The sequence below is a fragment of the Nycticebus coucang genome, chromosome 10, assembly GCF_027406575.1.
Source record: "Nycticebus coucang isolate mNycCou1 chromosome 10, mNycCou1.pri, whole genome shotgun sequence".
Taxonomy (NCBI): Eukaryota; Metazoa; Chordata; class Mammalia; order Primates; family Lorisidae; genus Nycticebus; species Nycticebus coucang.
The window spans coordinates 55,353,272-55,378,211 of NC_069789.1; the positions used below are offsets into that span (position 1 = coordinate 55,353,272).

The 24,940-nt window shown below is 47.3% G+C and overlaps 2 protein-coding genes across 6 annotated transcripts; one reads left to right on the top strand and one right to left on the bottom strand.

Annotated features, from left to right (window-relative positions):
* Window positions 1-2,887: 2,887 nt before the first annotated feature.
* FCMR (Fc mu receptor) lies at window positions 2,888-18,495 on the top strand. Of its 5 annotated transcripts, XM_053607938.1 has the most exons (9): window positions 2,890-3,077; window positions 9,335-9,670; window positions 10,395-10,526; window positions 11,467-11,689; window positions 13,058-13,188; window positions 13,529-13,672; window positions 13,849-13,907; window positions 16,795-16,848; window positions 18,348-18,447. In XM_053607938.1, exons 1-9 carry the CDS (start codon window positions 3,017-3,019, stop codon window positions 18,354-18,356), a joined length of 1,149 nt encoding a protein of 382 aa, XP_053463913.1. In that variant the 5' UTR covers window positions 2,890-3,016; the 3' UTR covers window positions 18,357-18,447. The 5 variants fall into 5 exon arrangements, with proteins under 5 accessions (XP_053463915.1, XP_053463913.1, XP_053463912.1 ...); XM_053607937.1 differs by having other exon boundaries at window positions 16,795-18,495; XM_053607939.1 differs by lacking the exon at window positions 16,795-16,848 and having other exon boundaries at window positions 18,348-18,488.
* Window positions 18,496-18,795: 300 nt separating this feature from the next.
* IL24 (interleukin 24) lies at window positions 18,796-24,688 on the bottom strand. The gene is made up of 6 exons (XM_053607950.1): window positions 24,011-24,688; window positions 22,270-22,465; window positions 21,481-21,543; window positions 20,352-20,528; window positions 19,811-19,882; window positions 18,796-18,927 (listed from the first exon to the last, which is right to left on the bottom strand). Exons 2-6 carry the CDS (start codon window positions 22,438-22,440, stop codon window positions 18,844-18,846), a joined length of 567 nt encoding a protein of 188 aa, XP_053463925.1. The 5' UTR covers window positions 22,441-22,465; window positions 24,011-24,688; the 3' UTR covers window positions 18,796-18,843.
* Between the last annotated feature and the right edge of the window lie 252 nt (window positions 24,689-24,940).

A 24,940-nucleotide genomic window follows, 5' to 3' on the forward strand; every position in this document is an offset into this window, starting at 1 on the left:
GGATGCTCAGACTGCATTTCTCTCCCATATCTCTGTCTCCTGGACAGCCCTTTTGGAGCATTTTGATTAGTCCCACTTTTAGGGACCCCAGGACATGTCTGTAAACCAACAGCTTCCTTCACCTCCAAGGCTGGGCCAAGGGGAGTAGGAGAGTGACGACAGGTGGGGCAGGGTTACCTTCAATAAGAGAAGAAGAGGTTCATGTCCACTCCAGTGGTCAAGACCCCAAAGTTCTATGTTACAGAATGTAATTAAGACTACTTATAGTGGAATACTATAAGGAGTAGTTATAGGTTCTTTCTGAAGAAAGCGCACCTCTTGAGCATTACAAAACCAATAATAATCTTGGAAAAATATCCATGGAATACGTAACCTTGATCTCATACGTAACCTTGATCTCATACTTTTCTGTGGCACCCTCCAAGATCAAGAGGCTGCTGCTAATCAAACCTGAGGTAACCAAATAAATAAACTCTTTCTATAAGATTACCCACTAGAAGCTAGTTAAGTGATAACTTAGGTTTTAGACTAGTTGAATCCAAAGTTTTTTGTGGACAATGATTAGGTAAAGGGCCCCTTGTCTATTAAGATTGTTCCTAGGTTCTGGCACTAAACTATGTCATATCCTACCATGAATGTCCAAATTGTCCACTGGCGGCCTGCCCCGCTATCTCATCTCTAGACCCTTCCTCAGGGCTATTTGTGGAGAACACTCCCTGGGAGAGAGGTCTCCCCAGCCTGCTGTCCCGCCTGACGTGAACCTCTCTGTCTACATGGTACTTGAAGACCATGCCTCTGTGTGGTTGCTGTGTGCCCCCCAAGCCTACCCTTACCCAGGATTCAGACCTAGGTTGCCCTTTGGTCTCCTCTCCAGCCCCACCAACTGCAGTACCCAGCCCCAATTCCCAGGTCCCGACCTGGCCCCAGTCAGGAGCGACAGTCATCAGGAATGTTTATTTCACTCTTCTCTGTGTTAGGGGTACCTGTCTAGCTTCTCTTGGAATGGCAGCAAATCATTCCAGGAGAAGCAAATTTATAAGGCATGTCAGAACCTACCACTATTTCACTCCCCAGGAAGCTGCTCTCTGACCTACCAAAGGGCCATGCCTGTGATAGAGCATTAAAGTGCAACTTCAGTATGAATGCCATTAACCAGCAGCCACTCTCGCACAGCACACAGCACACATTCACACATTGCACATCCACACGTTCACACATACACTCACACATGTAGCACATTCACTCCTTCATATTCTCTCTTTCTCCATAGTCCCTCTGAGAAAAAAGCGGCAAGCCAACGAAATATCAGGCCTGGAAGGTGCTGTTAGTCTTGAGGAACGTCCTAAAGACCCTTTGAGCCCTTGAGTTCCAGGCCTCAAGCCTAGTAAATGTCAGAGTCCAGCTGTGCAACAGCTGTAGGGCAATGGGAAGAGCCCTCTAAAGAGGGAAGAGTGAAGCTGATCCCAGCCGACAGCTCTGGTGGTCAGTCACTAACCACAGAGGCCTGAGACTGCACTTTGACTATCTGGTTCATTTGGTAGCTAGAAGACATCACACCCACAGCTGATCTGGGCCACAGGAGACCCAGATGGGGGTGGGACGGGGTGGGCTGCCTGCTCCCTGTCCCCTGCCCCCACACACTTCCTCTGCACCTGCTCAGAGCCACACATCTGACTTCCGCCCCGGATGTTGTTGTTTTGTGTTTTGGAGAGCATATGATAAATCTGGTACGCGGGGGCGAGTGGGGAGTGGTGAATGCACCACTGCGAAGCCTGGAGGCTCCATCAGCCACAGCCTCCCAGAAACAGTGAGAGAGTAGCCTGCCACCTCCATGGACACCACAGGCTGCAGCATCTGGGGCTGGAGCCCTGGGAACCGAGGACAAGGAAGAAAACATTCTCCAATAAGTCACAGCCCCGTGTACCTCCATGATAAAGGATCTTAAAGCACCTCCACGTCTGTGGTTTGGGCTGGGCCTCACAGAAGCCATGCAAGGTCAGCAGGGCAAGGGCCATCCCTATTTCATTGATAAAAAGAAACAGAGGCCCAGAGAATCTTGCCCAAAGCTGGACAGTGCCAAGCCAGGACAAGAATTCAGGTCTCCTGATTTGGATCCAAAGCTCTTTCTGTGACACCATGTGGCCTCAACATCTCTCTTCACCTGTCAGTAAGCTTCACCCTTGGACCCTCAGAGTCCCAAGGGATGGCACTGTCTGGATGCTGCGAGTTAAGGCAGAGATTCTGCATGACCTGTCATGGTCTACTTCTGGCATTGCCCCTGCAGTCATAAGACAGAGGCCCGGGCCCCTGCCAGAGGGCAGCACCTGAAAGAAACATCTGGGGAGATGAGGGATGAGGAGCAATACTCCGTAGGGGAATGCTAATGACCACCTACTCCCGCCTTCATTTATTTTCAAGATGAAGAAATCAAGGCTCACAGAAAAAAGTAGTAAATTGCTCAAAATACAGTATCTCCACAGAGTAGGTATTTGACACATTTTGTAAAGATGAGGCCCCTGGTGACTGGCAAGGACTACCACCAGAATCTCCTGACTTCAGGGCTGCGTGTCTGTCTGTAGAGTCTTTCTCAGATGGGAAAAACCAGTGGCAAAATGTTTTCCTCCTGAGGACAGGGAGAAAGCAAGCGACTCTGGCTTAGGAAGGAGTCAATTAATATACATACAGCATGGGAGGCCCCGCTGAGAAAAAAAGTGGCAAGGCAAAGAAATATCAGGCCTGGAAGGTGCTATTAGTCTTGAGGAACTTCCTAAAGACTCTTTGAACCCAGTGACACATTCTCACTCAACACAACATGTTTTCTCAACTCATGACTTCCGCTGTGGTTTGCCTGTATTCTGTTTTAGCTTTAAGACTAGTTGGCAAACAAGACAGGTTGTCATTTCCTCATTTTCAAGCCTCATCCCTTGTGGGGGCTGGCAACCTCATTCAAGCTCCAGATTGTGAAGCATTCCTGGGTGAGCAGTGGGTCACTGTCCCCGTCTCCAGGCACGCGTGGATGGGACCTTGCTCTGGAAGGAGCCAGGGCCTCTGGCTTTGGTCACTTTGCTTCCTGCCAGGTAAGTACTATGGGGAAACACTTCAGACTTCTAATGGGGTTCCAATTGGCCACAGGAAGGGCATCTCCAGCTGTGAGGTTTCTGGATGGATTCAGTTGCATACCAACACCTAAGGCAGGATAAGAAGGAGAGCCCCAAAAGGCACTGGAGCCTTACCTGTCTCTGCTAATGCCCATCTCTCCACTCTCCTTTTAAAGAAGGATGTTGACTCTTAACAATGGAAAGTGTCATCTCTCCCAGACACATTAGCCCATTACTATGCAATCTTAAAGCTGGGGCCACCATAGTTCTTTCTTCTTATTGCTATATTCTCTTTCTTTAGATCTTTTTTAATTCTGAATTTCCAACTTTCAACTCTAAATGTAGACTCCATTCAGCAGCCCTAAACCGTTTCCTGAATTCCCTATCTTGATTCACAAGTGTCTCTTGGGCACCCACTTCAATATACCACCAAAACCTGAAATAAAACCAACCTACCACCCTACCTCAAACTCCCCATTGGTCACCATCCAAACAGCTATTCCATCTGTCTAAAGTATCTCTGAAACCAGCCACAAAATACCAGAATGACTTTTTAGCACCTCTTCCTATTTATTTTCACCCAAATCTTGATCAAAGCAATGATCAATTCATGTAGTTGCTAAATCCACATTTACTGGGATGAGAAATAGTCTCAGTCTCTATTAGGGAGGTAACAGGGGAGATGGAAAGGAAAAGAATGCAGAATTCTCTCTTAATTAGCTTACCCCCTTCCTCTAACTCAGCCTGCATGCTGCTCCAAATCAATCTTCCTAAAGCATAACTCTAATTATAGAGTTCCCTTCCCAAAAACCTTCAGTGGCTCCCACTGCCTGCTGAATTCAATATACACCCCTCTCCGCACTCCCCTTTATACTTTGAGCCTACTGCACTCACTGGAATTTTCCTAACCTCTAGCCAAACAGGACTTCTCTGTCAACACAAGCCACACACTCCTGCCACTGTGCCCTCCATCACCACTCTGTATCTCTGCCATGAACATCGTTTCTCCCACCTTCACCTCTTAAAGGTCCTTCAAAGTATATCCTAAACTTCATCTCCTTCTTGTAGACTTTCCTGAGTCCTGTCTCTGAGCCCCAATAGCATATCACATTCTACCTTGAGGGTGGCTCTAGGTGCGTCCATCCTAGTTTGGTTCCTTCAATGAGGGTCAGGATGGTTTCTTGTTCATATTTGCTTTTTTTGTGATGTCTTGAGTATGAAAGAAACTCAAATATTTGTTGAGTCGAAAATTTAAAGTCCTTAAAGCCCAAAGGAACGGAGTTTTATTGAAATGTCAGACACTGGGATAGTCAGTAGAATTTATGAGTGGCCATATGGTTACTCACATGGTTAACCACACTGAGGCCTGAGGAGGGGTTGGTGAGGACTGGAAGACCTAAGGAGTAAAGGTCCTTGAATTGCACTACCTCAGTCTGTGCTGAGCAGTGTCACCATTTGAGCTGGGCCACCAGGGTCCCTGCTATGGGCTCCATCTTTCTCTTACCCATTAGGTCAGGAGTTTTAGGCCTAGAGGGATGTACACACCCTCAGCTCACACCTACACCCCCTCTTCTGGAACTATAATTCCCTGTCCAGATAACCCTGGGCTGACTTTCTATTTTGAGTCTTCTTCTTGAGGCTGATCCCTGACCTATAAAAGGTAGCCGCAGGTGGCTATTTGAAGGAGAGGGGAATGGCCAGAGACTATACTTGCAAGCTGGGGTGTCTACTGTCTAACAGGACCCTTGTGTGAGCAGGATCCAGGAATGGAGAGAGAAGAGAGATAGGCAGAGGATGGGGGCAGGAAAATCAGAGCCATTTCTCTCTGTGTAGCCAGGTACTGCGTATTAGAGTAGACATCCAAGGAGCATGTGCATTTGTCAAGATAGGGGAATAAAGCATATTTTATTTAACAGTTTATTAGCTTGATTTATAACTTTAAAATATTTAGATGCATTTGTAGATATCAGGGCCTTCTTTCGTACTCTTGTCCCGGGTCCTGCAAATGTTGGGGTAGGCCTGGTCCCCAGGGCCCAGTGCATAAGGCACAAAGCTACAGACCACATCTCCTGGAGCCCTATGTGGAGTTCCATAACAAAGCAAGGCAGTATCTCATGGTGTGGGCTTCCAAACCTTTTTTGCCTTAACTCATGATAATAATAATACATACATACATACATAATATGTGATACATGTGCTTGATGTCATCACCCAATACACACACACACACACACACACACAAAACAACACACAAATATACCCTTAAAATTTATTATGGGGATGAGTTTTGGACATCAGCAGTTTATTATGGGGATGAGTTTTGGTGCCCTTGAAGAATATGTGCACAGGTTTTGGAAGAGAAATTTAAAGATTATTTCTAGCCATTGTAAATTTGGACTGTATCTTAGATATTTAAATGAGAGGTAAGAGAGGAAAATCCAAAGCTTAGAGGTTAGATAAGACAAGAGATCGAATTTTGATGAAATCTATAGAGCAGTGATTTTCAACGGGTATGCCATAGCACACTGGTGTACCATGAGAGGATCTTTGGGGTGCCGTGAAGATTTTTAAATTTTATTAATTGAATTATTTTCAAAAGAATTTCATCAAAGCATAGTAAGTATATTCCTTTTTTTTTTTTTTTTACTTTTTTCTTAATAACATTATTTAAGTGTGCTAGGATAAGTTTAACTATAGGTTCAAGTGTGTGTGAGATTAAAAAGGTTGAAAAACACTGCTACAGAGAGTCAGCAATAAAAGCCACAGGATTATATTAGCTAGTGAGAGGAGAAAGGATGGAAAAAAGAATGGGCCCAAATCGCAGACCCTGGCCTAGACCAACATTGAGAAGTGGAAGGGAAGAAGAAGACAGAGTCTGACGAGCAGCAGCCACAGGCTTCCCCAGGGAAGCCAGGCCAGGGCAGTGTGTCGAGGTAGGAGGGCTCCACTCTGCCAACTGCTGCTGACAGGGCACAGGAGAAAGAGTCTAAAAAGGGACCACTGAATGTGGCATCAGGGCAACTTTGATAACTTGACAAGAACAGATTCCATGGAATGTTGGGGACAGAATTCTTATGGCAGATTAAAGAGAAATTAGGAGGTATGGAAGTTTGATTTAGTGAGTTTGATGACTGAGAAAGAGAAGAGAGAGAGAGGTGGGATGGCTGGTGGAGGGGAGGGGAAAGCGGGCCTTTACAAGTGGGTAGTACCAGGGCAGTGTGTAAGCTATGGCAATGCTGGAAGCGAAGGAGAATCCAATAGTAAGGGAGGAAACAGGGAGCATGGCTGATGAGACGTTCTGAAACAGGTGGGGAAGGACGCACTTGGGATACAGGTGGAGGAACTGGCCTTGGAAAGGAGGTGGAGGCTTCGTTCATCTCCAGAGAAGCAGCCTGGACACACCCAGCTTGCTGCATATGGAAGTAGGAGGCCGAGTGCCATGTTTCTCATCCTTTAAAAAAAAATTCCACACTCTTTTGATAAACATAAAAGTCTCAGGCCACCCCTCCTCTTTCCAAGATTCTGCTCTGATTTGAGTTGAAGAGATACTCCAGAAAAATCACCACTAAATGGAAGCCAGAGTCTATGTCCAGAGCATCCCCAGCTGCCAAAGCCCTGTAGACTGACTTAATTTTGTATTATGAAAATCACAGCATTTTTTATGTTCTAAATATGTATTTACATCTAATTATATATTGAGAGTAACTCTTTAAATGACCTTTCTCTCCCCTACCATTACCACTAAAAATCAAGTCACCAATTTAGATGTTAGTGTCACTTAGTAGGCTCTCTAAAATATGGTTGATTCCTTTAGGTACCTTCTCCCACCCCTCCCTTTATTTCCTTAAATCATCAGTAGATGTAGTTACGTAGCCCAGGATTACAGAAAGACAAGGGAATCTGGAACACTCATCTAAATTTAGACTCCTGGGCCCTGCCCTAGACAGATGTAATCACCACGCCTAAGGGTAAGACCAAGTCCTGGGCATCTCAGGGAGATCACCTTAGGTGAGTCTCATGTACACTGCGGAGGACATGAATGGGCAAGCCAGGGAACTGCCCCAAGCCTGCCCCTGAGGAGACTGAGGCCACTGGAGGTGTCTGTATGGGCGATGCTCCCATCTGTCTTGGCCCTGCTCGCTTTGTAATTTCCTCCTCCGGGAAAGCAGCATTCATACTCCATCCCTGGCCAGGTTAGTCTCATTCAAAATGCTCCACACACATCCACCCTCATGGCTCAGCTTTCCATACAGGTGGGGGCTGTCTGGACACACAGGGTGATTCCCCCAACCAGCCATGATTGGATCTTTGTTTTTTGTTTTTTGGTGTTTTTTTTTTTTTTGAGACAGAGTCTCACCCTATTGACCCAGGCTACAGTGCCCGGCATCATCATGCTAGGTCACTGCATCCTCAAACTTTGGGGCTCAAGCAATCCTCTTGCCTCGGCCTCCCTAGTAGCTGGGATTACAGGTGCCTGCCATGATACCTGGATTGTTTTTTCTATTTTTAGTAGAGATGGGATCTCACTCTTGCTGAGGCTGGTCTTGAACTTCTGAGCACAAGTGATCCTCCCACCTCAGCCTGCCAGCATGCTAGGATTTCAGGCATGAGCCACCACGCCAAGCCGGGTCTTTGTCCTTTGACTGACATTTTGTGAGCAGGTCACCCTTTCACTGCTGTGTTCCACTTGTGAGGCTACCACAGGACTCAATTTCCGGTTGGTTTAAAGCAGTGCTGGGTTTTTTGTGTGAGAGGATCCATGTCCGAGATTGTCTCTGCCTGGCCTTTCCTCCCATGTTAACGTCAGCTCCTCTTTCAGATCTCCATGTGCTCTTCCCTCTCCAGTCCCGCTCCGCCCTCCCCCAGGCCCACTCAGGCTCCCAGGACTGTTTGCAGCTCTTTATAGCATCTGCATTCTTTCCTCTGCCAGGAATATCCCTATCCCAAAGCCTCAAGCCTGCCTCTTTCTTGAAGCTTTTCTTGACTGTCATGTCACTGCACTCCTTGGAGCTGTTCTTAATGAGCAGTCTGTGGATACATCTCAGTATGTTCACAAACTTCTCTCCACCCATGGATATGCTATGTCCCATGTCACAGCCTTGACGAGGACTATTCTTGCCATCTGGAGGATTCTCTTTCCCTCCATCCCAGCCCTCCAGCCCTGCCTCACCCCACACACACTCCGCCCTATCAACCCACTTCCCAGAAATAGGCAGGCACTTAGCAGGACCCACTTAATTGACAATGAATCATACATGGCCTTACTCTCTTCTGTCACTGCCTCAAGTCTGTTAGACCTATCTTCTCTCACCTTTTCTCTGAGCTTTTTGATGTCAGGGACTCAGGAACCACATTGTTTATCCCTCCCTGCTCCACACCCTCTCCACTCCACACCCTCTCCCCACACATGCGTGTACACATATGTACACACACACACACACACACAATCTGACATGCCCCGCTTCCCTCCTGTGCTCCTCGCCTCCAAGATCAGCTGTGTCACTTTCTCAGCTGGCCTCTTAGCCCCTTCCTCAGGTCTCAACTCAGACATCACCCCCTCCAGAAAGCCTTCCTCCATCTACACCACCCACGCACCAAGCCGGGTCAGGTGCTGCTCTGAGATGTAGTCCGCTGCCACAGTGGCCGCCCATGGGCATCACTCACCATGTGATTTGTACTGTGAGGGAGAGATGCTGGCTAGCTTACTGTCAAAGGACAGGCATTCAATAAATACCTGCTGAATGATTTAATAAATAGAACCCTAGACAAATGGTTGGATGGATAAATCTGAGCAAAACCAAATTGGAAAGGAAAGCCTGTCGTAGCAGGACTGTGCCATGCCTCCCCACACCATGCTGAGGATGTGTAGGAGCTATTTGGGGTCGGTCACCCAAGGCCTATTATCTCTCCTTGGAGTGGGCGTTGTAGTTTTGACTATCTTCTCAGGGACTTGGTGTCTGGGCCCACCTGGGCTTGGGTTTGTTAATGGTCTGAGAGCTGGGTTAAGGTTTCGGCATAGGATTGGGGGTGGATGCAGAGCTGGCCTGAGGTTGCGAATAGAGATGGGGTGGGAAGAGGCTGAGGATGAAGCTAAGGGTAGAAATGAGGACAGGGCTGAGGCTAAGGGCTAGCTGAGGCTGGGCTGGTGTTGCAGAGTGTGGAAGCTAGGGAAATGGATGGGGGTGGGATATCATTGTGGCTGTAGCTTCCACTATATTAACTTCCTCTCTCTGCAGTATCCTGGGCTCTGACGATCCTCCCAGAAGTCCATGTGGATGGGGAGCTGGGTGGATCCATTATCATCAAGTGCCCAATTCCTAAAATGCAAGTGCGGATGTATCTGTGCCGCGAGACAAGTAGACCTGGAATATGTGCCACTGTGGTGTCCAGCAACAACTTCATCAAGAAGGAGTACATGGGCAGAGTCACTCTGCTGCAGTCCCCAGACAAGAATCTGTTCCTAGTGAAGATGACAGAACTGACCGAAAATGACAGTGGAGACTATGCTTGTGGGGTGGGCACACACACAGACAGGGGCAAGACCCAGAAAGTCACCCTCAACATCCACAGTGGTAGGTATCTCAGCTGATTGGAGGCTCAGAGCCTCCTCCAAAACATTTCCAAACTCAGGAAGATGGGGACAGCCATCTACTTGTAACAGTCCCCAGACTGTTATGTTGTAGCCATATTAGCCACATAATTGGGATCCGCCTAGTTGAAACCTCATAGTCTATTAATTTCAAGGTCCACAGAATTTTCTAACCAAAGTGGATGAGAGGAACAAGATGGGTGCTCTCCTTGTAGTGCCCGCCCACCTCTGGGCTTGAGGTGAAGGAGAGGCTCTAGGATGAGAGGAAATTGGAAGCAAAGAAATATAATTGTCCTATATAATTGTCACATGAGAAATACCAGGGATGAACATAAAGGAAAGACATTCATATATCAAGCCACATTTGTAGGCCCATCTTGTTACTTGTGGTCTGATCCTGCCTTTCTCCCTTACTCCAGTGACTTCCCTACTAATGTAGCATAAATTCAACCCCAGTGCCTGCCTGCTTATCCTATAGCCTCTGACGGTTGCAGAGAATATCAAGTGGGCCGGGGGATGAATATTTCCTTCAGGGAGGCCTCCTGCCCAGTTCCTTTTCTGGTCCTCTCAGTGGACCCTTTCCCCACCCCCTCACTGCCATCTACCCCAGCTGAATCAGCTTCAGCTAACACCAACAGTCCCTTCCTCAAGCCTCCATCTCACCCCCACGCCCCAAACCACCAACGTATTCCTCTTGCTGTCAACAGAGTATGAGCCACTCTGGGAAGAGGATCCAATGCCTGAGCCTCCAAAATGGTTTCATCAATTTCTGCACCAGCAGGTACCCTATTGGTTCCAGATGCCTACGCATGCCAGTTCTTCCAAATTCACATCCAAAGGTCAGTTCACCACAGTGAGGGTGGGAGAGGTGAGGAAGATGCTGTGGCATGGTGAGAATGGAGGAGAGGGGGTGTGCAGTTCACAGAGGGGCTTTCAGAGCTGGGTTGAGTCTCAAATGCGTATTTCCCCTGCCTTTGCTACTGAGAGTACTTTCCTGGGATGTGCTTTCTAAATGCTATAGCCAGGACACCAGGCTCTACTCACAGAACATACACCTGACCACCAGGGGGCACCACCTGTACTGAGGTTTGTGCTCCATTCACAAAATTTTGCTCTTTTGGGAACGACTGCAAACCAACACGGGCCAGACGTTTCCCAGCTGGAGGTCACCACGCCTCCTGCTCCCTCAGGGCTGTCTTCTACCTGCTGGTGTCTAGTGATTTTGTAACAACTCTATTGTGCAACTAAAGATTAATGATGATCATATTAACAATACCCCTACATTTAGATATCATGTTGTAAATGCATTTGATACACCCTATTTCCATCATACACTCCCATATACCCTGTGAAGTAGATACGTTAATTAAACATCATTGCACTAGGGGACTCTGCTGGGGGACAAGAGGGATGGTGTGACTGAGCAGATCATATAGCCAAGGTTGTGGCTGATTTGTGTAGGATGGGAGAGAACTGATAAGTAGGCGTATACAGCACAAGGCAGAATGGGAATAGAACTAAAAACAAGGTTCCCCTACCCCCTGCTCAGAGGGGGATAAGCTCTTCTGCCTGGGAAGTCAGGGAGGGCTTCCTGGAAGAAATAGTATTGGAAGCAAATATGCTTGGCATTGGCTAGCTGTAGATGGCATGCTAAGAAGTCATTTCAGGCCACAAGGACTGCAAGAACACAAGTAGTCTGAGGAAAGAGGTGGTGACTCAGTCCTGCTGAAGACTAGAGTACATACATGGATGATCACTTTATCCTGCTATTTCCTATAGTTATCACACGGGCTCAGAGGACTGAGACCCCTCCAGTCTACCAACCTTCCACCACCACCCTAACCATCCACCACCCTCGAGTTTCTAGAGCATCTTCAGTAGCAGCAGCCAAGTCCCCAACCCTCCTGCCATCCACCACAGTTTCAAAGACCTCAGCTCAGGAGGGGCTGCTCAGGCCTCAGACCGCCAGCTACAACCACCACAGCCGGCTACACAGGCAGAGGTAAGAGTCCACTGCAGGATGGGCTAGCACCCAGGTAAAGTAGGCTGCCCACTATTAGAGACCCTCCTTAGCTTTGTCTTTATCAGATCTCTGCAAAATATACTACCTATGTGTATAGCGCATGAACTCATTAGTCCTAGTAACAAGAAGTCCTATTAACAAGTGCTCCACCACTGACCCTATGGAGAGAAGACAGACCCAAATCTTCCACTCACTCAGATTCATTCAAATCTAATAGTATGGGGAAGAACTGGGTGAGAATAAAATTTAAATTAATGCTTTAACTCTTAAATATTAAAATTACTTTCACCTGTTTCCTTTTACTTTTTTAATGTAAGGTACTGGGAAATGTAAAATTACATATGTGACTCACGTATTTCTATTGGACTGGCTGGAGTGCAGTCCAGAAATATACCACTAGGGGCAGCCTTATAACAGAATCCGAAGAAAATCTGTAATAGTTGAAATTATTTTTACGTAAGCAAAGAAAAACATGTTATGAGGAAAAGGACCTCTAATATCATTTGGATTCTATAAGTGGAGACACTGAACTCCACTTATAGAGTTAAGTGTCTCCACTGAACTAGTGGTTTCACAGCTCTCGATTCCTAGTTCAGTAAATCACAGCAATCTATCAGTGGAGAAGATACCAGATAAATTTCTGACAAGACTGTTTTAGTCTCTACTATATGCCCAGCATTGTGCTATTTCCTGAAGATGTAAAAAAATGAAAATATGCAATATCCTAGTCTTACTAACATAAATCTGACTGTGATGAGGTTTTTAAGAGAATTAGGAACACAGAACACGAAAAAATTGATTCTGGTTTACTATGATTGGGGAAGAAAAGAAGACTTACTATGCCTTTAAGAAAAGCAAGATTTAACTATGTAGAAGAAATGGAGAGGAGGGAAGACCTTTTAAGCAGAAGGAGCATTATGAGAAAAACATCGTTTTTTCCACATTTATAAGTTATTCAGTATTTGCAATAATCTTGTGAAGAAACCAAGGTGCCAAACATTGGAAGGGGAACCGTTATCTTTTGAACCCTGCTATCAGCTAGGTGCATTAAATTCTTTATATATCAGCTATTTTGTTTCATACTCCTAACAGTTCTGTGAAATAGGTTTTACTATCCATTTATGGGGAAATAAGGCTCAAAGAAGTTAGGAGACTTGTCCAAGATCACACAGACAGTAAGAGACAGAACCTGAATTTGAACCCTTTTCCTGATTCCATAGGCAAGTCTTTTGGGGGTTAAGGGGTGTGGAGTGAATTCGGTTAACTGTGCCATACAGAGTGCTTCCTTAACCTACCTCACTTACTAACCTTCTCTTCCTCCCTCTCTCCCTTTCCTTCCCTTCCCAGAGCATTCAACCACGGCTTACATTCTGGGAGGGAAGGCCAAGGATTTCACATCCTGATCCCAACCATCCTGGGCCTTTTCCTGATAGCACTTGTGGGGCTCTTGGTGAAAAGGGCCATTCAAAGGAGAAAAGGTGAGCGTCTGAACTGTGCTTACCAAAGAGCCTGGATCATTCCGACTCCTGCTTAGACCTTCAGGGGAAACTCGGGGACGTTCTTCCCTACAGCCTAGGGTGCAGGGAAGTAAACGGGGGTCAAGGGCTCGGAAAAGGGGTGAGGAGGAAAATGGCCTGGGCCCTTTGGACTTCAGGGGAAGGCAAGTCTGTGCCTCGTACATTCTGCACACTTGTACCGAGCATGCCAGGCATGAAGAAGGGAGGCAGCCTTTAGTTTGGGCAGGGGGCAAGGGTGGCGTGGGCCTCTGATGTCATTTTTTTCCACCTCCCTACCTCCCGCCACGGCGTTGCTGAGAAGCCCTCTCCAGGAGAGTTCGCCGACTGGCAGTGAGGATGAGAGCTCTGGAGGCCTCCCAGCGGCCTCTGGCCTCGCGGCGGCTGCGCTCCCAAAACAACGTCTACAGCGCCTGCCCGCGGCGCGCTCGGCCGGCAGACGCTGCGGGTGAGCGCCCTCTACCACCCGCCGAGCTGCGCTGAGAGCGCGGGCGCACGGCTGGGCTCCGAGAAACCTGCGCGCTGCTCGCCGGGCTCCTCCTTCCCAGGGCTTTCCGCAGGGTAGGGCTGGGGCGGGGCCGGCGGCTCGGCCACGCCCTCATCTCCGCCCTCTGGTTCCCTTAGGCGAGGGGGAGGCCCCGGTCCCTGGCCCGGGAATGTCGGCGCCCCCAGCTCCGCCGCAGGTAAGCTCCGCCCCTCCCCTGATTAGCAGCCGCGGCCAGACCTGGCGGCAGCAGTGCCATAGCTGGGCCTGAACTCAAGAGCTCCAGCTTGCGGGCTTTGCTGCAGCTCCTGGGCCGGGAGCTCGGGAGCAAGTTCTGTCAGCTTCCTCCTTTGGTGTCAGGAGATTGACTACCAGGACCTGTGTGAGACTTAGCTATGTGGCTTTTAGCTAGGCAGTTGTCATAGGGTAAATGGGTGCTGGATGTCTGCAGCTTAGTGAGAGTGATAGGTAGTAATTCTACAATTACGTGAAGGCCTTTCACGTGGAAGAGATCAGATTTCTAGGAGCTTCTAGGGAATGAATGGAATATGCCCTGACAGTTGCACCTTTGCGTGAGGAAGAACTTTCTAGTAAACTTTCTAAGATGAGAGTAGGTAATTTACCCATGTCTGGAGGCAGGCCTGGCCTCTATGATTTGCCAGAGATACAGGTGGGATTCAACACCTAGGGTGAAAGAGATTCGATTATAAACTTGTATTGGACTTGGGGAAGGCTGTTTCTATCAATAGCCATTGAAGAATGGGTAAAAACCCTTTACTCCTTACTTCTTTGTTTTCCTGAATTAAGAAGAGAAAGCATTTTCTTCTCTAAAGTAGCCCCTAGTGGCTAAAACATTACCTCAGGAACCAGAAAAAGACTAAGTGTGGCAAAAAATAATCTGTTTTAGTTTGAGTGTAGACTAAGCAAATGCAACAGCTGTCCTCTAAACGACAGGACTCACAAGATAGAAGCCCATTTTCCTCCCAAATAAGTGCTTAGAGGCAGAGGGACAGGAAGAGGTGGCCTGAGCCACGCAATCCAGGGACCCAAATTCCTTCTGTCTTGCTGCTCCACCATCCTCCAAGGTCAGCACTTAGTCACCAGCAGCCGGTACATCTCCCAACGCACAGGAGGGGGAAAGAGAAAGCTGCTTCTTTAAGTCATGGCTATAATTTAGTTATGTACCAACACTACCTTCAGGGAAGGCTGAGGAATGTAGTCCCTAGCGGGGCAATTGTGTATCTTTCTAAAGAAGGGAGAATGATAAGCAGAAATAAGTAGCAATTCTGCCACCATCACCTCCAGCTGCTCAAGCTTGCCCTTCTCCACCCCTGCTAGAGAAAGTTCACACCAGCTTAGGTGCCACAGAGCTTGTGTCCCACCCTCCCACCACCCTTCTCTCTAGAATGCCCTGTGACCACATAGACCTTACCTGGGTCTGGGCCTGCTCAAAGCTTTCTCCATCTCCCTACCTAAAACTCTCATTCTCACTGTTAGAGGCAAAAAAACTTGATGGAACAAATTTACCACATGGTCTATGATTGATTATTTTAGCCTTCACAGAGAGTATTTTCATTTTTTAAGCCAAAGAAATGAATCTCAAATGATGAACTATAATCAACAGTGGAAGATATATTTCTACTTATTTGTTTTAATAAATATAAAACCAATTTTATTATCTGACCAAAAAAAAAATTAGTTAAAACATAATAGAGGACAATGTAAAAAACTAGCAGAGGGCCTGCTCCTTTTTATTCAACATTCATGTGATTTAACAAAATGAAAAATCATGTCATACATCGAGGATTTCCTCGGCCTCTAAAGGAACCGCAGATATCACCACCTTTACTTCACACACTAGAAATTCCATCTTGATCATCTCTCTTTCCTCTGTCTCATCTCCAAATTGGTGTATCATTTCTCCTATTGTTACATGTGTGTATTGCTTCAGGGTGACATCTTGAGCTGTTTCAGGAGCCAGATCTTCCTTGACTGTGTGTCCTACGTCATCAAGTGGAGTAGTACCCACTTGTGTTCATTAGCTTCTTTTTTTGTTGTTGTTGTTTGTTTGTTTGGCTGGGGCTGGGTTTGAACCCACCACCTCCGGTGTATGGGGCCAGTGCCCTACTCCTTTGAGCCACAGGCACCGCCCTCATTAGCTTCTTTTGTTCATTGCTTGACTAAGCCTCTTCCTCTGACATTTTCACCAGGTCCATCGAACTGTATTTCCCGGTTTTCTTTGTTCTCACTCTGATTTCTCTGTTCAGTTTTCTCTTCATTTTCCTATTTTGTGCCTTCTTGTTTCCTTGGCTGATGGAAAGATACACTTTTGGAGCAAGCTGCTGCTGCTTCCCTCTTTAGTAAAATACAAAATGTAAAAGTTCATTTCATTCAGTACATGCTGAATGCCTACTATGTTCAGGATACTGTACTTCTGGTTCTTAGAACTTGTGCTTAAACACATCATGGTTCCCCCAAGGCCTTTCTCAGTGGATGTTACAGTAATTGAGCCATGGGCTGGGTCATTGGCACAGCCCTGTCGTCTGAGAACTAACAATCATCCAGATGATCCTGGAGTTTCTGTCTGGGGAAGAGGAGCACCACTGTGCCCACAAGGTCTATCTTCCTTCCCTTCACCACCCAGCCCCTTCCTGGAATGCACTGTCATGCCACATCAAGCCTCTCTGAGCCCTTACAGAGGTGCAGAGGGTGACTCACCCTACTTTTGAATAACTCCCTAAAAAGATGCATATTTATCACACAAGTCACATCATCTTGCCCCTGACGGGATATTCCTCTGGCAGCTGTATCTCCTTCAGACCTGTGCCCAGCCACATGATTTAAGTCTGACCTTTTATTTCCTGCCCACATTGGACCTAAGTGTTTTCCATTTATCAAGGGTAAGACACCACACTGAAAATCCCCAGGGCTGGCTTACTTGGTGGAGCTCAGCCACCTCTGCATCTTTGCCTTCTGGAACTCAGCAACCTCACCCATGTCCCTAATTGCCCACTGTGGAAATATGCCAAGAGAGATAATAAAATCACCCATTCCAGATCCATTGATGCTTCTTTGGTTTTTCCCAGGAGTACGAAGCTCCCTGGCTCCATGCCTCGTCTTTGAAGACCGGCAGTGAATATGTGGGTTTCTACCACCAATCTGATGCCAAGAGGGAGGATGCTGTTTCGGATGACTACATCAATATTCCTGCCTGACTCACCTCCCCAGATGTCTCCCTGCTCCCAGAGAGTGATGCCACTGGGTCTTATCTATCTGCTGATTTCCAATACTGACACCATTTGTCCTCAGAGCCCTTGTCACCTCCCATGCCCCATCTCAACTTTGATCCCCACCTATCTGTGCCCTGCACATAGCTCTTCCCCAAGCTTCTCTTGCACACCGTTATAGCCCCCAGTGACTGCCAGGAGGTTCTGAACATGCACAGCATTCATCCCTTTGTCATCTACTTGCTTTCCAAGCCATCTGACAGGCTATTAGATTTGCAGACTATTTCCACAATGTCTTTGATCACAAGGTCTTTGCAGCCCCGGCTCCAGATTACATGGTATCAGATCAGAGGCATAGCTATTGCTTCAGGAGCCCTTCCCAGGCTTGGGCCTCACACAGATAGAATCCTCTCAGTCTAGATCATGAGAACATGCCTCAGCCCCACAATCTAAGCAGAGGCCTGGTATGAAAACACTCACAGGAACATCTTTGCCGTTATCCAACAGTTGGCACTGGCTACTGAGTCTCTACTTAGCTCCTATGGTCAGGGCGGTTTATTTTGAAGAGATGATGCATTCTAAATTTTCAGAACCAGGCTTGTTAATGTTAGTGAGGTATACATATGCATCTATAAATCCTCCTTACTCTGTGCCCCTCATTTGATGCACATAGGAACCCTGACCTCAGCATCTCCCCTCTTTTAGAAATTTTAGAAATCATCATTGTCCTTATCCTTTTTCTGCAGCCTGGCACTGATATTTGTGGATTTGTCTTAACTTTGGTTGATTGTAATCATCCAAAACTATTACATCCCCTTGCTGTCAGGACTGTTCCTCATCTCTTTGCCATTTGTAGACAACACATAGCAAAGTAGGAAGGAGAGCATTCTGGGGTTCCTGGAGGGCCAGGGGCTCAGCAATAGCACTGATGTCATAGAAGAAGAGACATCCCACCTCCGACATATGCTCTTTCCCTTAAGATGTTGGAGCAAGGTCATAGTTGGACATTATACCTTTAGATTGATGTCAACTGGGGCTAGAGAGTGCCCAGTCTTGCTGCTGCGAAGAAGGCCTTTCCTGATACACAACACAGTCTCTCTGGACACTTGTCCAGAAGTAGAATGGACAGACTGCCAGACTAGAGTTATGTTGCCTTTTATTAGCAGGGAATGTCATCACAGATTGTACAGTACGTCTAGGTACAATGACCCCCATCAGCAATATCAGCTTGACAGTGGCACTTTCTCAAGTGGCAGACAAGGAAAGAACGACTAGAATGAGAAAAGGAAGGCACACAAGGGAAGGGGACGCTGGGGTGGGCTGGTGAGCATGGGCAGGAAATGGAATGTTTAGTGAGAATCTGCTTCATACTAGGCTCTTTAACCACTGTTTTATCTACTCTATCTCTGCAGATCCCATAAGACAATGTGATTTCCATGCCCTGCAGTTCAATTTTACATCATCCCAGCATCCCCCATCATTCCTCAACAATCCAAACACAAGCAAAAAAAAAAAAGAAGAAGAAGAAAGAAAGAAAACGCTTTATTAAATATTTACTTAGCACCCATCTACTGCCTGCTACTGTGGCAAGGATCACAGGGATAAAAGAGAAGGTGGGGGCATTATATTCTGCTCCCTTCGTGGAACTTACAGTCTCACAAATAAATATAACTTCAGTTGAAACACTGACAATAATTAAATAGAGTTGTAATAAATACAGGAATCCACATTGTAAACTACTCACAGCATCCAAAGGTGCCTTCCATGACTGTTGTGGGGGCTGCTGAAATAATGTCTTTGATAAAAAGCCCGGGCCTAGGGGTCATAGTGCCCAGAGAACAGCGTAGGAAAGGACACCCATTCGAAATGGCATGGGGAACAGATGAGATGGAGATGCTAGTCTAGACATCAGAGCTGGTAGAACTTCTCCATCCAGGACAGGAGAATGTCCACTTCCCCAAAGGCTTTGGTCAGGGCTGCTTCTATGTCCAACTAAAAGGAAAGGAGAGTTGAAGGCTGCCCATGTTAGCTTTAAGAATAGTTTTCCCTCCAACGCACCAAGCCTAAAACAGGCCGGACTCCAGATCATGGGCTTGTTCACCTTAGGGATGGCCTTAAAGAACTCACCTCCCCATCACTCATCCCCCATATATATATATATATATATATATATTTGTATCTGCTTCAAGGGTGAGGACAAATTGGCCGGTGAGTAGCAATGGGTAAGGAGCACGGGGACAGCATATGGTGCCCCAATAACAAGAACTGTAGCGTCTGACATGGGGTGGATGTGGTCCATCACCTAGGTGCCCCCTTTCTCTTGGATGTTTTTGCTCTTCACCATTTATTTATAGGCTAATGTATCTGTTCTTCAAAAAAGTGATCAAAATCATCTGTATTTGGAGGGGGCCTGAGGATGAAATTTGGGTTTTTTTTGTCTTACTTTGGAAAAAGGTAATATAATTTCCCATACTTTTTCCCACAAGCTAGACCATTTGCACATTATGGAGGATACCGCAGATGTGTGTGGGGTGGGGGTGGAGGGTCTCCTTTCTTTCTCCCTCACTTCTGACTTCAATTAATTGTCCACCTCAAGAACATATAACACACTCTCACAAGCAAAGGCCTTTATGGTAAAATCACCTTGTAGGGACATAAAATAGCATTTTAACTAGAAAATGGACAGAAAAAAAGATCATTTGTGATGCTTATACAAATTATATGGTGATTGATGCAAATATACCGGCGTTCCTGCTAAGTCAGGTGGCTTTTGGGCAAGCTCAGCAGAGTCCCCTGCTTTAATTTCTGCATTGGGTTTCTAAGGCACCCTCATGTGATAGTTTGGGCTAGTCTACTCCTTCTAGATGGATCTTACCTGCTTGAATGCTCTCTGGAACAGCAGAAACCGCCTGTGTGCACTCTCCCGGGTGGAAGACATCTCATTTTTCTGATAGTTAACAGGGGGAGAAAATTCATGCCAAGTATTAGATAGGAGCAGAGGCAAGCTTTCCCCCAAACTCCTCCTGGTGATGCCAGAGAGACTTTTAAGTCCTGGGAAGACATGGCTGAGTCCCACATCCTTGAGGTCAAGGTGGCCAGTGCCAAACTCCCTCCCTCCCCAGGGGGCTTCTTCCTTTAATCCTTTCAGAGATCCCACCAGGCAGAGTGATCATCCCATTTTACAGAAAACATAACAAGTCTAGAGGGGATGAGTGAGGACCTTGCCAAGGTCACCTAGCTGACTAGAAGTAGGCCCAGACTTGAACCCACAACTATCAGTGTCCAGAGCCCATGCTCTTTTCCATGAGAGCCATGACTCCCTATTGTGAATAAAGCCAGGAACAGATAAGGGGAGGGGTGTATTCTCAACACACACCATTTCCCATGGCTCCTTGTCCCAGCTTCCTTCTACTCACACTGGGCTGCAATTGTGACTTGATGACAAGAAAGCTGTTGGCCAGAGTAGAGAACGACTTCACAGTTGAGAATGACTTCATTGTCCTGAATTCAACCATCTTTTTGTGGTAGTTTTTGAAAACAGTATTCAAGTAGAACTTCAGCAGGGCATGGATGAGGTGACAGCTCTCAGCATCCTGTGGAGGGTCCTGGTCACTCTGGGACCTAGGCCTCTGTCCGCCCGGCCCCCTGGAGGAACAGCCACATGCCACCCAAGCCAAGACAAGCACAATAGAGTCAGGGATCTTCTGGGAGACGAGATGAACCTTAGATCTGAAGACCCCAACCAGGGCATGGAGAGTAGCACCTTTGTTTTACTGGAGGGACCCAGGACCAGAGAGAGAAGAGTCCTCCCCAAGGTCACACAGCCAGCCAGTGACAGACACAGGCCTAGTTCCCAGGACTGCTGAATACCCCTCTGGTTAATATTCTCCTTCTATACCACACAGCTTTCTAATAGCTATGGGGCAGGTGAGAGATCCAATAGCTATGGGGCAGGTGAGAGACCCTGAGACACTCTTAAACATGGACTTGGTAGTTGAGAGTTGGCTGGAAAATGACTGTGAGGAGAAGGAATGAAGAGAAATGAACATTCTGGAACACAGCCGTTGCAGTCCATCCTCCTGGAGCTTGGTGCCTTCGGGGCTCAGAGCTCAGTTCTGTGCTCACCCACTCACTGCATGGGCAATGAGAAGATAGCAAGGGTGAGAGAAAAGGATGGAAATGGGAGGCGGGAACCTGAATAGATGCCCTTGGGTCCACACAAGCAAAAGAGAAATAAAAATGGGTGCCAGGTGTCTGGTTAAATGGAGAAAGATGTTTATAAGCCTCAATCCACACCCATTCCCTAAAGACCACACACACACACACACACACACACACAAATGCACACACACAAACACACACATACCACATAGTGATAACCCTAAACAGACACTGACTTCTCTGGCTCACTGTACAGCCAGTAAGGCCAGTTCAGGGCAGAGGTGACGGGATTCTACCAGCCTTCCCTAAGACATCCCCCACCCCCAACTACAACAGGCCAGACCCACAGAGTGGCGCGCTGTCCTTCCCCCAAGGTCTGATTACCGAGACATCCTGCAGAACCTCCGGCCGCAGCAGCCGGACACTGGCGATGTTATCCTGAGCTTGCTGTGGGAAAGAAAGAAAAGATGTCTCCAGGTTAACAGTCAACATAGAAACCAGCCCTGCAAGGGTGTGCTGCTTTCCTAGACCCTAGATCTATCCAGTCTCTGAGATCTCAGAAGCCAGAGGAAGTAAAGGAAGACCCGAGAAGGGGGGCCGTACTGAGCTGGCCCCTGGGGAGGGGTTGCAGGGTTTCAGCCATGGAGAACCACCGAACTTGACTTCCCCAGGGCAAATGCAAGTTCCCCAGCAGTTCTTAGAGCCTGAGCACCAACTTGATGAGATAGGTTGATGACTCCTGAGCCATCTGAGACAGGAGAAAGTAGGCCTATCTGGTTTGGTTTAAGAACGCTTAGGGGCAGGATTTTGCCTCCACATGGTGAGGAGGTGGGGGTGCTGGGGGCACAAGCTGCCCCAGAGCTGTCTCTGGCCCTTGGAGATTCCTCTGCAGGCTGGCCACTCATTCTGGTTCTTGGATCTAGAGCTGAAGGATGAAGCCTGGGTGAATCAAGCTCTCTTTTTCATTTCCCTGGGGCTCTGTTTATTTTTCTAGAGTCTCTTCCTGAGTCTCAGTTTCCTCATATATAAAGTGAGCTTGTGGTGCCTTCTGACCTCACAGCGTCATGGTATAGGAAACTGATTAGCAAGCTGCGGAGGACTCCATAAACATAAAATATTATCCTTCCTCCACGAGAACCCTTGCAGCGGGATCTAGAACAACACTTTATTTACCACAGTGTCCTTCACGGCCCAGAAGGCCTTCCACAGTTCCTGGAGAGCAACCCCCTTCACTCTGCAAAATCCAAATCGGAACTCTTGGCCCTGGGCTCTTGGCAGTTGGGTCCAGAGAAGCAGGATCAGACTCAGGCAAGGGAGAGCAGCTGCAGACATTGGACGGCCCATCACCAGCAGAGGAGGACAGGAGGGTCTGCTGGGACAGAGGAGGCATCCCTTCAGGCAGGCTCTGACCAGAGACCCCTCTGACTCCAGGATAACTCTCCTTGGATCTGCCTGGGCCAACCTCAGGAGCACTTAGAGGGGAAACCTGAGACTAAGGTAGGTCCCCACGCTAGAGTATTGCAAACCTGTGGCCTTGCTGAGGTGCACCAGGGTAAAACAGGGGTCTTTCCACCCCTCAATCTCATGCCTGCTGGTCTTGCCTTCTCTCTGCCCACCTTCTGCCCCCACCCCACCCCTCCACCCACACCCACAGGCCCTGTGCCTCCTTCCCTCCCTGCTACAGCCCAGCTTGACCAAGAAAAGGGAAGAAATAGGGGGTTCTAATGTGCCAAAGGACATGTGAGGGGAGCCCACACTCAGGAGGCTGGAGAGCTTGACTAGGTATGTGCTTGTCCCCAAGATACCAGGCACACTCAGGCGGGTCTTTTTGTCCCTCTCAGGAACAGCCAGCCTTGACTCCTCATCACCAGGGATCCAGGAGCTAATCCTGGTCTCCAGGGAGAGGCACAGAGGGCAGGCCAGGGTCTATACATTCACTCTGCCACCTCAACTGACTGACTCACACTTGACTCTAAGAATTCACTTTTTAAATAACTGAATAAGAAGGACGAAATCAGATTTACAGGTGAATCACTCTTAAATCCTTCCTCTAAAGTGTCATTTGGGCTGACTGTGTGAAGAGCCTGCAAGCTGAAGGAACTTAACATCAGTATCTATTTATCACAACTCTATGCAGAGAATTTCTTCCCAGTGGCTTCTTTGCCCTTTGACCTTTGTCCTTTGCCTGCCTACCTTCTTTCCTCTTTCTTCCCTTTCTGGCATCCTCTCTTTCTTTCTTACTTACTTCCACAACCATTTAAGACCCTTTGCTCTTCCAGACACCAGGCTCACTCCTGAAGAAAATGTCTCCCACCCCTAGACTAGACAGGAAGACCATGGGAGACCTGTCTGCCAGCACCTGGGCTAGGAAAGTGGTGCCCAGGGCCAGCACCCACTATTCTCCATCACATGGGTCTGTGCTTCAGCCTCAAAAATCTTCTCAAAATCTTTTAAACTCAGAAAACAAAAATCTTCTCATCCTCTTCTTGCAAATTCCATAGCCCTTACAGCTTCTCTTGAAAATTTATCTCTGGGTCTCATAATACTTCTGGCCTTCCTCTAATCCAGCCTCAATTCTTCTTGATGAGAGAAAGCAGCTCATTATCCACAATCGTGTCTTGTCTTTACATAAATGCTCAAAAAGTTGACTTCCATCATCACCCTCAACTCCCATTCCCAAATAAGGCAGCAGTCTAGTGCTTCAAAGCAAAATACTCAAGAGTCCCCCATGGCTGGGCATGGTGCTGGGCACCTATGTAGTCCTAGCTACTCTGGGAGCTGTGACAGAAGGACCACTTAAGGCCAGGAGTTCAAGTCCAAGTCCACCCTAGGCAACATAATGAGACACTATCTCTAAAAGTTAATAAATTAAAAAAAAAAAAAAAAGAAAGAAAAAGAATCCCCCATGGCTCACCTCAGGTCCTATCAGTGAAACTTGAGGGCTGCTGTCTGGAGATGGCTAGTTCTTTTTTTATAGAAGGGGAAAGTTGGGCAGGCAATTCTCTCACCATTCATGGATCAGGGGTATAACTGTGAGTGGAAAGTTCCTGTCCCAGCTGTGAAGGTTCTTTCAAAAGCAAAGGTATGCAAGCAAACAAGGCTTTGTGGAGATTTGTAAGTATATATGGGGGTTGGGGGGCAGGGCAGAGGAAGAAGAGGGAGGTGGAGAAAGGGAAATTGGTCATGCTTTCCTAAAGAATTACTTCATTGCCTAGTCACCCTTCACTTTAAGAAATAGAGAAATGGGGAAGGCAGCCCCTGAGATGAGATGAGACCTGGGTCTGACTTCAGACACTGCCACTGGCTTTGTAGCCAAAGGCAAGTCTCTTAGCTTCCCCGAGCCACAGCATCTACATCTGTAAAAAAATTCTTTTTTAAATTTGTTCCCTCAGAGGGCAGGTGTAAAGAACAGAGGCAAAAATAACACAGAAGTGCTTGGTGAACTCTACACACATGTAAATTCATTATTACCGTGCATAGTACATCAGGCTCCTGGCTGTCAAAATAACTTAATAATTATGCTCTGTTAGTAATGGGACAGTACCCCAGAGGCTAAAGATAACCTGTAAGCACTGCTCCTTTCATCCATCAAGGCCAGAAATTTTAGGAATGTTTCCTGACATGTAGCCACCCACAGTCCCTAGGTTTGCAATTGCTCAACCAAAATATGTTTCTCCTTAGGTTCTGGAATATGAATGAATGAGCCCAGAAATCTGAGACTGGCCCCCCAGTGGGTCAGCCTTGGCCTGCCTGGAACCACCCAGGGGACACAGGCAGTGTGATGTCTCAGGAGTACCAGTGCGGTCAGGAGCTCTGACCAATCTCCAGCTAGCAAGGAGCTTGG

Coding starts and splice junctions, on each gene's coding strand:
- FCMR (XM_053607937.1), top strand. CDS start 3,017: ATGGGACCTTGCTCTGGAAGGAGCCAGGGCCTCTGGCTTTGGTCACTT. Junction 13,189..13,528: donor GGCCATTCAAAGGAGAAAAG/GTGAGCGTCTGA, acceptor GTTGCTGAGAAG/CCCTCTCCAGGAGAGTTCGC. Junction 13,673..13,848: donor TCGGCCGGCAGACGCTGCGG/GTGAGCGCCCTC, acceptor TGGTTCCCTTAG/GCGAGGGGGAGGCCCCGGTC.
- IL24 (XM_053607950.1), bottom strand. CDS start 22,440: ATGGGCCGTCCAATGTCTGCAGCTGCTCTCCCTTGCCTGAGTCTGATC. Junction 21,544..22,269: donor GGGCCGTGAAGGACACTGTG/GTAAATAAAGTG, acceptor TCTTTCCCACAG/CAAGCTCAGGATAACATCGC. Junction 19,883..20,351: donor AGTCACAATTGCAGCCCAGT/GTGAGTAGAAGG, acceptor GTTAACTATCAG/AAAAATGAGATGTCTTCCAC.